The 10,516-nt window shown below is 45.7% G+C and overlaps 1 protein-coding gene across 1 annotated transcript in view; it reads left to right on the forward strand.

Annotated features, from left to right (window-relative positions):
• polrmt (polymerase (RNA) mitochondrial (DNA directed)) overlaps positions 1–10,516 on the forward strand; it is a 94,451-nt gene that overhangs the window by 70,292 nt on the left and 13,643 nt on the right. The window contains exon 17 of the mRNA XM_063201392.1: positions 7,862–7,960. Within this exon, the coding sequence (XP_063057462.1) occupies positions 7,862–7,960 (99 nt within the window). The remainder of the gene's footprint in view (positions 1–7,861; positions 7,961–10,516) is intronic.

Below are 10,516 nucleotides of genomic sequence, written 5' to 3' on the forward strand. Positions count from 1 at the left end.
ACCCCAGACATTTTTCACATTTCAAAGTGGGCCTTGGTGCTCTGAAGTTTGAGAACGGCTGATCTATAGGGTTACCAGGCTAACCGCACAGCAGACACACTGACTAAACTTCTCATTCTCACCACAAGGCAGAATCCAATGGTGGTGTTGGCAGTGCCAGGCATTCACCTGTGTCTGACTGGTTCCCCATAGAGATTCACCTGGCCCTCGCCATGCTACTGTGCAACCGTATGGCTGGCACGGTGACTAAAATAATGCTTCTCACTACCAATACAACAGAATACATTACATTTTGTTTCCACTTTTCTCACTACCTGAGCTAGTCGTTAATTAACAGCCCCACTATGTCGTTCACCTCATCTAAGGAAAGGCAGAAGGGAAATTAAATAATAAGACAACCTTTACCACGGTACCACTAGGGAAAATTGAAGAAGAGAGTAGACGATGAAGTCGAAAATGTCTTTGGTACCACCATACGGCACAACTGGCCCTTCAGGCAACACTGACAAATAAACCCAGAGACAACAAAAACTCTAACTCTAAAAGAACATCAAACGATGAGTTAACTCACCAACACTCCTGTGCAGCAAGAAGTACTACCAATAAAATGATAGTAAAAAAGAGAAATGACAATTGGCCTAAAAAGAGAAAAACAGAAAAAAGAAAACAATTGTAAATGGATGCCAACTAGCACAGTTTGGCAGTAGAACGTTAGTAAACCTCCCTCCCCTAAGCCTCATGCAGATACGGTAGCGCAGAGCTCTCTGCCTAGACCTTAAGCTGAGTGGTGTTGTACCTATGTCTCCCATGCTGAACTGGAGCTTTGACTGGAAGGTTGCGAGTTCGAGCCCCGAGTGGTGGACTGCGCAGAATGACCTGGGTTTCACAATCTTCAGTGGGCACTTTGTTGTATCTCTGCGGACATTAGGCAGCCGCATACAGAGTGGTGTGGAGTGATTGTGGGGCACTTATGACAGGAGTCAGTCTCTCACATCCCAGCGCCGCCACGGCTGTCCTGGATCACAGATAGACTCGTGGCATGATGCTATGACGGGAACAGCTAAGACAGGAATCACATTAGCAGGCACCGTGGTGCCAACAGCAGGACACCCTGGCACCCACAAACACACACAAACATAAGCACACAATAGTCGTACACACACACACACACACACACACACACACACACACACACACACACACACACACACACACACACACACACACACACACACACACACACACACACACACACACACACACACACACACACACACACAGTCACTCTCATCTGCTCAAATGGTGTAGAGAGAGTGAGCCAGTCAGGCGTCTGAAAGCTCCAGGCTGCCTGGACTGACAGCTGCTTGCTTTCCCCCTGACATCCCAGGGCTGTTTTCCCCTTCCGCTGCTCCGGGTGACTTTAATGACTTCAATCAGAAGAGCCTGCTCTGCTCTGCTCTCCCATCCAGGGCAGTGAGGGATGCAATATGCTGTGCAGCATCAACAACCAGTCTCAGCTTCATCCCCATCCCTGGCTCTATCCCTACCCAGAGAAACACACACACAAACAACCAACCATGCACACACACTTTCGAGTAATTGGTGGCAGCAAATGTTTGACTATGTTCTCCAAGCATGCAGTGTCCCAAACCACATACAGTCTCCCCGTCTCCCTCTCTCCCTGTGTTCGGTTTACTCCCACCAAAAGTGGTATCAAGTCAACCTAGTAACAACGACCCAACAACTATTTTGTGGTTCTTTTGTTGTTCTTGGCAGTTTATAGATCTACAACTTCATTTTCCACAGTTTCACAGCACTACAGTATGCAGTGCACACACAAATGTATAATGCTTATGTAGATTGTCAAATCACATGAAGAAAAAAAGGAGAAACCTGTAAGAAACGAGGCCTAAATTTGCATGTCTTAGGTAGCATATTAGGGCAAATAAAACTCTGTTCACTGTCTGCTGCAAAGAACTCAACTACAACATTGCTAGTACATAACCGAGAGTCCAAGTAACAGATTTAGACTTCACATGCATCAGTTCCATGGACGCCATAATGCTTGCAGCTCTCACTGCATTTCCTGTAGAGCAGTGGAGTACAAGTCTAGTCCAATTTCCACATCCAAATTCTTTTTGTCGGGTGCAGGCTCAAAGCGTCAAGTTCATGTAAGGTAATGAAAGAACCGAACACCGGTGAGCTCCCATTTACTCCATTCTCATTTTCAGCCAGGGTGGCCCAAAACGTCACAAGAATAAAAAATGGAGTAAATGGGAGCTCACCAGAGCAGTGGAGTATGAAATGAAATTAAATGAGATTATATGAAATGGGCGTGGCGTCATAATGCAGGTTCTGCATGCAGGGGTTAAAGGAGAATCGACAAACATTATCAGTCAGCTGTTATCCCCATTGCTGAGCCCTGTGTTTGGACGGTGTGGAGACGAGGCTTCCAGCTGGAGGAGTGGTGGCTTGGAGAGTGCTGTTCGCTGCACGCGGAGCGGCCACTGGAGACCCCGGCGCTGATTTTGCACGTCGCTCTAAAAGCAGTTAGTGCCACAAGCCTCCAGTGAGCCATACTGACCCTCCCTTAACGCACCCTCGCACGCACTCTGACTCTCGTTCTTTCTCTCTCTCTCTCTCTCTCTCTCTCTCTCTCTCTCTCTCTCTCTCTCTCTCTCTCTCTCTCTCTCTCTCTCTCTCTCTCTCTCTCTCTCTCTCTCTCTCTAGCCCTCCTCTAACACACACACACACACACACACACACACACACACACACACACACACACACACACACACACACACACACACACACACACACACACACACACACACACCTCGAGTAAATGATTGTCCTTCTCGGGCTTGCCGCCACATCCCACCAGAGACCAGAGGTGATGGGGCTGAATGGGCGAAGCCCCAATCCATTACCCTGCTATGTGGCCTACACACACACACACACACACACACACACACACACAGACAAACACACAGACACACACACACACACACACACACACACACACACACACACACACACAGACAAACACACAGACACACACACAGACACACACACACACACACACACTATCACCCTCTCTCTATCTCTATCTCACACACACACACACACATACACACACACACGCCCACACACACACTCACCCTCTCTCTCTTTCTCACTCACTCACACACACACACACACACACACACACACACACGCTCTCTCTCTCTCTCTCTCTCTCTCTTTCTCTCACTCTCACTCTCTCACTCTCTCACTCTCTCTCACTCACTCACTCTCTCACTCACTCACTCACTCACTCACTCACTCACTCACTCACTCACTCACTCACTCACTCACACACACACACACACACACACACACACACACACACACACACACACACACACGTTACACTTTCACCCCTCACAGGAGGGGGTTTGGCCTAGATCCCTGCCAGTCCCTGGAGTGGGCACGCGTGGTGATTTATGTGACGTATTGACCTTTACGAGAAATAAATTCACCTATATAATAAAGTACATATACGCACAACGTACATACGCACGAGCTAAAATGCACAAGTGTGTAATGTGCAATTACACAGCAGCCCCTGGTGTTAAATGACATGCCACCACAGGAGAAGAGAGAGAGGAGGAGAGAAGGGGAGGGGGATGGAGAGGAGAGGAGATGAGAGGAGGGGAGGGGAGGGGAGGGGAGGGGGGGGACCCTTGTTTATTTTTCTGCTTCATTTGCCTTGAGTCGTGTGCTATTGATTTCCAGGGCTTTAATCCAATAAGGTGGCGGCGGCGTGAAGCATGTCCTCTGTGCTGCGGCCAGTCACCTCCAAGCATACAGGCCCATATTAGTCACTGCAATTTGGGGTGTGTGTGTGTGTGTGTGTGTGTGTGTGTGTGTGTGTGTGTGTGTGTGTGTGTGTGTGTGTGTGTGTGTGTGTGTGTGTGTGTGTGTGTGTGTGTGTGTCTGTGTCTGTGTCTGTGTGTGTGTCTGTGTCTGTGTCTGTGTCTGTGTCTGTGTCTGTGTCTGTGTCTGTGTCTGTGTGTGTGTGTCATTGTTAATGGAGGCAGATCTCCGCTCACTGTGATGCATGAGGAGGCAACTCCCCTGGTGTGTGTGTGCGTGCGTAGGTGGATGGGGTATGATAGGCCTTGACCTTAATTACTGATGTGTCTCAGATGGCGCACTTGTGCACTCCAGGCACTATCTTTCAGTGTGTAACCAATATGCCATACATAGTGCCCGAAGTGCACAAGTGTGCCATCTGAGACACAGCGTAGGTCTTGGGTATGTACTTATTACTGTATGCTACGGAACTGTAGGGAGTCAAGGGTCAACGCAAGTTCAAGTTGAGACTTCCAAGTAGAAAGGAAAGACTCTAAACACTTCAGATCAATGCAATAAATGGAATAGCTGATAGTACTGCAGTCTTTCAGTCAGTCAGGCAGAGTGCTGAACTGTAGCTAATAAAAAACATCACCTCTCTCTATTTTTTGTTATTTTCAATTAAAGTACTTTTTTAATCCTAAAAGGCTTCTAAAATGTCTTAAAGGGTTCACTAGCCTTGACATCCTCCATGGACGATAACTGCCCCCGTAGTGAAGGGAGGAAGGAGTTGTCTCTTTTTACTGTAGTTCACATATTGTATTTCAAACAATCGCGCTTCTAGCATATTGCAAAACTTAAAACAAAAAAACGTAGTACTTTTCACTTTTAGATTCTTCTTTCACTGTCTTGTTTTATTTTGTCTGCCGCCGCCCCGTCCCCCCCCCCCCCCCCCCCCCCCCCCCCCCTCTCCCCCCCCCGCATTTTTCATGGTTTCATCATTTGGGTCATTTCACGTGAAATCAGACACTTTGGGACCCGACCGACCCGGATTTCGATCATACTTGGTGTGCCTTTTCAGTAGCAAGGTAGCACCCCAGAACTGCATTAGTTTGAATCTGACACTAATATTAAGGGAGAAACAGACTAGGAAAGGTTCACATGTGAGGGTAGGACACTATACATTCAGCCTTGAATATATCAGTCAGTGTTAGTCACAAAAACATGCCTGTGGTGTTGTTTGAAAGCTCTTTTCTGGCTCTACATATTACACAATCACCTTGGAATACAACTACTCTCAGAATATGAATTATGATAAATTGAAAAATTAAAAATTGAATATCTAAAAAAACCTATATTTTTAAAATGGCCAGTTCCTTGTCCAAACGTAGCCGGCAATGTCATGAGCAGCACCTAAAAATGCTGGTGTTCGGTTTGTTATTCATTTCAGAGAGAATTTGACTCACAAATATGGCGTCATAACAGACCACTTACTAATAATATGGTAATACCATAGTAGCATCACATGACAAAACAAAAACAAAAACAAAACAAAAATGGTCAGTATCCATGGTCCCAGGTTTCAGAAACTAAGGCAGATGTCCATTTATAACACACCAAATGATGATATGTGAATGTTTGAACATTCCTTCGCTGTGTACCTGTGCCATCTTCCCTTTACCGTACTTTAAAGAGATAATCAATGGCTACACTCTCATTTTGTACTCTACCAGTGCATTTGAAGCAGCAGCTGTGTCTTTTGTAGATAATGTATAAGTAGTCCCGTTGCAGTTACAGGTTCCACTACCAGAAGCACATCCTGATGATCCATGACAAGTCTATCTGGTCTGAAGGGAAAAGTGAAGGATGGAGATGGCCCATGAGGATGCAGGAAGTTCAGTTTCACCTCTCCAGTGCTCGGCATACATTCCTCAGCACATGCTAGCCACCAGTTGCCATCATATACAGCTACAACATTGATGATTGAAAATGTAACACATTCCTTTACTGAGCTCACTCTTTCAACTCTGCCTTCTCTGAATGCTGAAAATGGCCTAACTTCCACTGTGTCCATTGACAATGGGCAGAAGCTGTGTAGTTTTTGAGTACTGGAATAGTTTCTTGCAGATTCAAACCTTTTCAAACAGCTTCTCAGCTTCATGATGGTACATCTCTGTTGTGGCAAACTGGCAATGGATGTTCTTGACATTATCCTTGACTGACTCCCTTGAACCAGGAAAACGTTTTTTAAAACTATAGTTTTGTAATTCAAGATGCTATTCAATCATTTCACTGGAACAACCAGTGCAGGCCACAATCCATCCATTTGTATGCTACTACCAAGATCAGTTGAAACTGGGAAAAAAATCTGTTTTGTTGTTATTTCAGACTGCAACATTCATGATACAATTGCTGTACATCTGTTTCAGAAGCTCCTAATTCAGTTTCTCAGTGACACTTCATCAATGACAGAACGTCCAAAGAAGATCCTATATTTTTCTGATGGCTGTGCTGCACAATATAAGAACCTTAAAAACACAACAAATTTGTGCCACCACGAGGCAGATTTTCACATACCTGCAGAGTGGCACTTTTTTGCCACATCACATGGCAAAGGTCCATGTGATGGCGTTGGAGGGACAGTTAAATGGCTTGCTGCACGAGCAAGTCTGCAACGTCCTATTGACAATTAAATTGTAACGCCATACCAACTGCTTGAATTTGTCAAGGATAATGTCAAGAGCATCCATTGCCAGTTTGCCACAACAGAGATGTACCATCATGAAGCTGAGAACCTGTTGAAAAGGTTTGAATCTGCAAGAACTATTCCAGGTACTCAAAAACTACACAGCTTCTGCCCATTGTCAATGGACACAGTGGAAGTTAGGCCATTTTCAGCATTCAGAGAAGGCAGAGTTGAAAGAGTGAGCTCAGTAAAGGAATGTGTTACATTTTCAAGCATCAAAGGGTATATTGTAGCTGTATATGATGGCAACTGGTGGCTAGCATGTGCTGAGGAATGTATGCCGAGCACTGGAGAGGTGAAACTGAACTTCCTGCATCCTCATGGGCCATCTCCATCCTTCACTTTTCCCTTCAGACCAGATAGACTTGTCTGGGATCATCAGGATGTGCTTCTGGTAGTGGAACCTGTAACTGCAACGGGACGTACTTATACATTATCTACAAAAGACACAGCTGCTGCTTCAAATGCACTGGTAGAGTACAAAATGAGGGTGTAGCCATTGATTATCTCTTTAAAGTACGGTAAAGGGAAGATGGCACAGGTACACAGAGAAGGAATGTTCAAACATTCACATATCATCATTTGGTGTGTATAAATGGACATCTGCCTTAGTTTCTGAAACCTGGGACCATGGACACTGACCATTTTTGTTTTGTTTTTGTTTTGTCATGTGATGCTACTATGGTATTACCATATTATTAGTAAGTGGTCTGTATGATGCCATATTGTGAGTCAACATCTCTCTGAAATGAATAACCAAAACCGAACACCAGCATTTTAGGTGCTGCTCATGACATTGCCGGCTAGTTTGGACAAGGAACTGGCCATTTTAAAATATAAGTTTTTTAGATATTCAATTTTTTAATTTTTTCAATTTATCATAATTCATAATTCTGAGAGTAGTTGTATTCCAAGGTGACTGTGTAATATGTAGAGCCAGAAAAGAGCTTTCAAACAACACCACAGGCATCTTTTTGTGACTAACACTGACTGATATATTCAAGGCTGAATGTATAGTGTCCTACCCTCACATGTGAACCTTTCCTAGTCTGTTTCTCCCTTAATATTAGTGTCAGATTCAAACCAATGCAGTTTTGGGGTGCTACCTTGCTACTGAAAAGGCACACCAAGTATGATTGAAATCCGGGTCGGTCGGGTCCCAAAGTGTCTGATTTCACGTGAAATGACCCATTTTCCTCCCCTCCTCCTCTTTCCACTCGTTTTTCCGCTTGGCTCAACATGTCGTCTCTCATCTCGCCTTTTTCTTTCCCGCCGCAGGAAGCCCGACACTGTGAAGCAGAAGAACGCCTTCCCTCCCAACTTCATCCACTCGCTGGACTCCACGCATATGATGCTGACGTCTCTCTACTGCTATAGGTAGGTCACACGCACACACACACACACACACACACACACACACACACACACACACACACACACACACACACACACACACACACACACACACACACACACACACACACACACACACACACACACACACACACACTCTCCCTCTCTCTCTCTCTCACTCTCTCACTCACTCTCACTCTCACTCACTCACTCACTCACTCACTCACTCACTCACACTCACTCACTCACTCACTCACTCACTCACTCACTCACACACACACACACACACACACACACACACACACACACACACACACACACACACACACACACACACACACACACACACACACACACACACACACACACACACACACACACACAGGGGTTGGACAAAATAACTGAGACACCTCTCATTTTAGTGTGTGAAGTTTCATGGCTACAAGTGGACCAGCCTGTTAGCCAATCTTCATTTAATGACACATTGCACCAGTAAAGTGAAGTGTGAAGGTTCAATTGGCAGGGCGAGAGCACAGTTTTGCTCAAAATTTTGCCATGTACACAACATTATGGGTGACATGTCAGAGTTCTAAAAGGAGAAATTCTTGGTACGTGTGTAACTGTTGCATCTTTGACCTAGACAGCAAGTCTTTGAGATGTATCAAGAGTCACGGTATCCAAGGTAATGTCTACATAACCACCAAGAAGGATGAACCACATCCAACAGAATTAACTGTGGATGTGAGAGGATCTAAATGACACAAAGAGGACAAGTGTCTCAGTTATTTTGTCCAACCCCTGTACACACACACACACACACACGCACGCACGCATGCACAAACACACAACACTGACATCTCTCTATTGGTACAGGTTGGTCACACACTCGCACGCACACACTCGCACGCATGCATGTACGTACACACACGCACACACGCAGGCATGCACGCACACACGCATGCACGCGCACACACACGCATGCACACACACACACACGCAGGCATGCACGCACACACGCATGCACGCGCACACACACGCATGCACACACACACCGCTGACATCTCTCTACTGCTACAGGTGACATAGACACTGCTCACAGCAGGGCACAGCACCACATCAAATAATACCACAACACAGCACAGCACCACACTACAGAATGCCACAGCACAGAACTGCAAAGTATAGCTATTAGCTATCCTCATAACACTGCACCACAGGCAGTATCAAAAAAGTTTAAAGCTTTTTTTATCCAGCAGTACACCAAAGAATACCCCGACACAGCAAAGTACCTCTGCAGAGTCTAGTGCACCAGAAGATTGTACTGAGGAAGTAGAAAAAATTGAGAGAGTAAAACTTTTGTCATGTATCTGCTGTGCCTGTGCACTCAAAGCGGGTGATTTCACTAATTGAGATGATCTACCTGGGGATCAGTTGGTTGGTTCAGTTATGAGTATAGCTGGCACAGACGCATGGCAAGACTTCTAAGGGTTTTTTCGTTTTATTTCTGGGTCCCGCTGTGCAGTGCAGATGCGGTACAGCACAGCATAGCGATCCACAGCACAGCAGAGCAATCCATACCAATACACCACCTCATGTCAGCTCATAAAGAATAGCTGAGACCAAGGCCTGCATGTTGCAAAATTGAAGAGAGAAGCTGGAGTATGCGGCAGCTTAAAGTTGTATCCATTTATTAAGTGCATTTTTGACTCTGAGAAGGATGTAATACAGTGTATCAACATTTTAGTCGGGTGTTGGCACATAATAAGTTTAAAACTTTAAGCTGCAGTTGGTGTACTCCGGTTTCTCACTTCAATTGGCGTTTGTACCACTGTGATGCACCAGCAAGCTCATGAATGATGAGTGGAGTCCCAACTCATCCATGTGGCTGGGAAATGTTTCTTACAGATGTCTTGGTCAGACACAACAGACAACCTTCAGTAGATGCCATAGATGCCGTTCCTCAACAGCTATTGCCCAAAAGATTTCCTCACGTAGCCCCAAACTGGAAGCAGCAGACCTTTTCAAGCAAAACGTTCCTGGAAGATGTTGCTTATAGATGTTTTGGTCTGGTTTTGGTCAGGAGAAAAGAACAGACCGCTTTCAGCGGTTGTCTTGTCGTTGTCTCAACAGCGTGGCCCAAAAGGTTGCCTTGCGTGTCCTCAACTTCAAGAGGCAGCTAGCCGTGTGTGTAAAGGTCATTGCAGTGTTGAACTGTATATGGTACAACAGCCCTGCACTGAACTAAACAGGGCAGGGTAGGGCAGCACTGGAAAGAATGCAAATAGTGTAACCAAACAGAAGAGAAGAGAACAGGACATGAGGCCAGGGCATTTAAACACTGTCAGATCTCCTTGTAAATGAAGTGTGGCAGGAGAAGATGTCAATGGAGAGAGGCCCAGCTGTGATGCAGCGATCTCTCTCTCTCTCTCTCTCTCTCTCTCTCTCTCTCTCTCTCTCTCTCTCTCTCTCTCTCTCTCTCTCTCTCTCTCTCTCTCACACACACACACGCACGCACGCACGCACGCACGCACGCACGCACGCGCGCGCACGCACGCACGCACGCACACACACACCTACACA

Source organism: Engraulis encrasicolus, chromosome 6, assembly GCF_034702125.1.
Source record: "Engraulis encrasicolus isolate BLACKSEA-1 chromosome 6, IST_EnEncr_1.0, whole genome shotgun sequence".
NCBI classification, from domain to species: domain Eukaryota; kingdom Metazoa; phylum Chordata; class Actinopteri; order Clupeiformes; family Engraulidae; genus Engraulis; species Engraulis encrasicolus.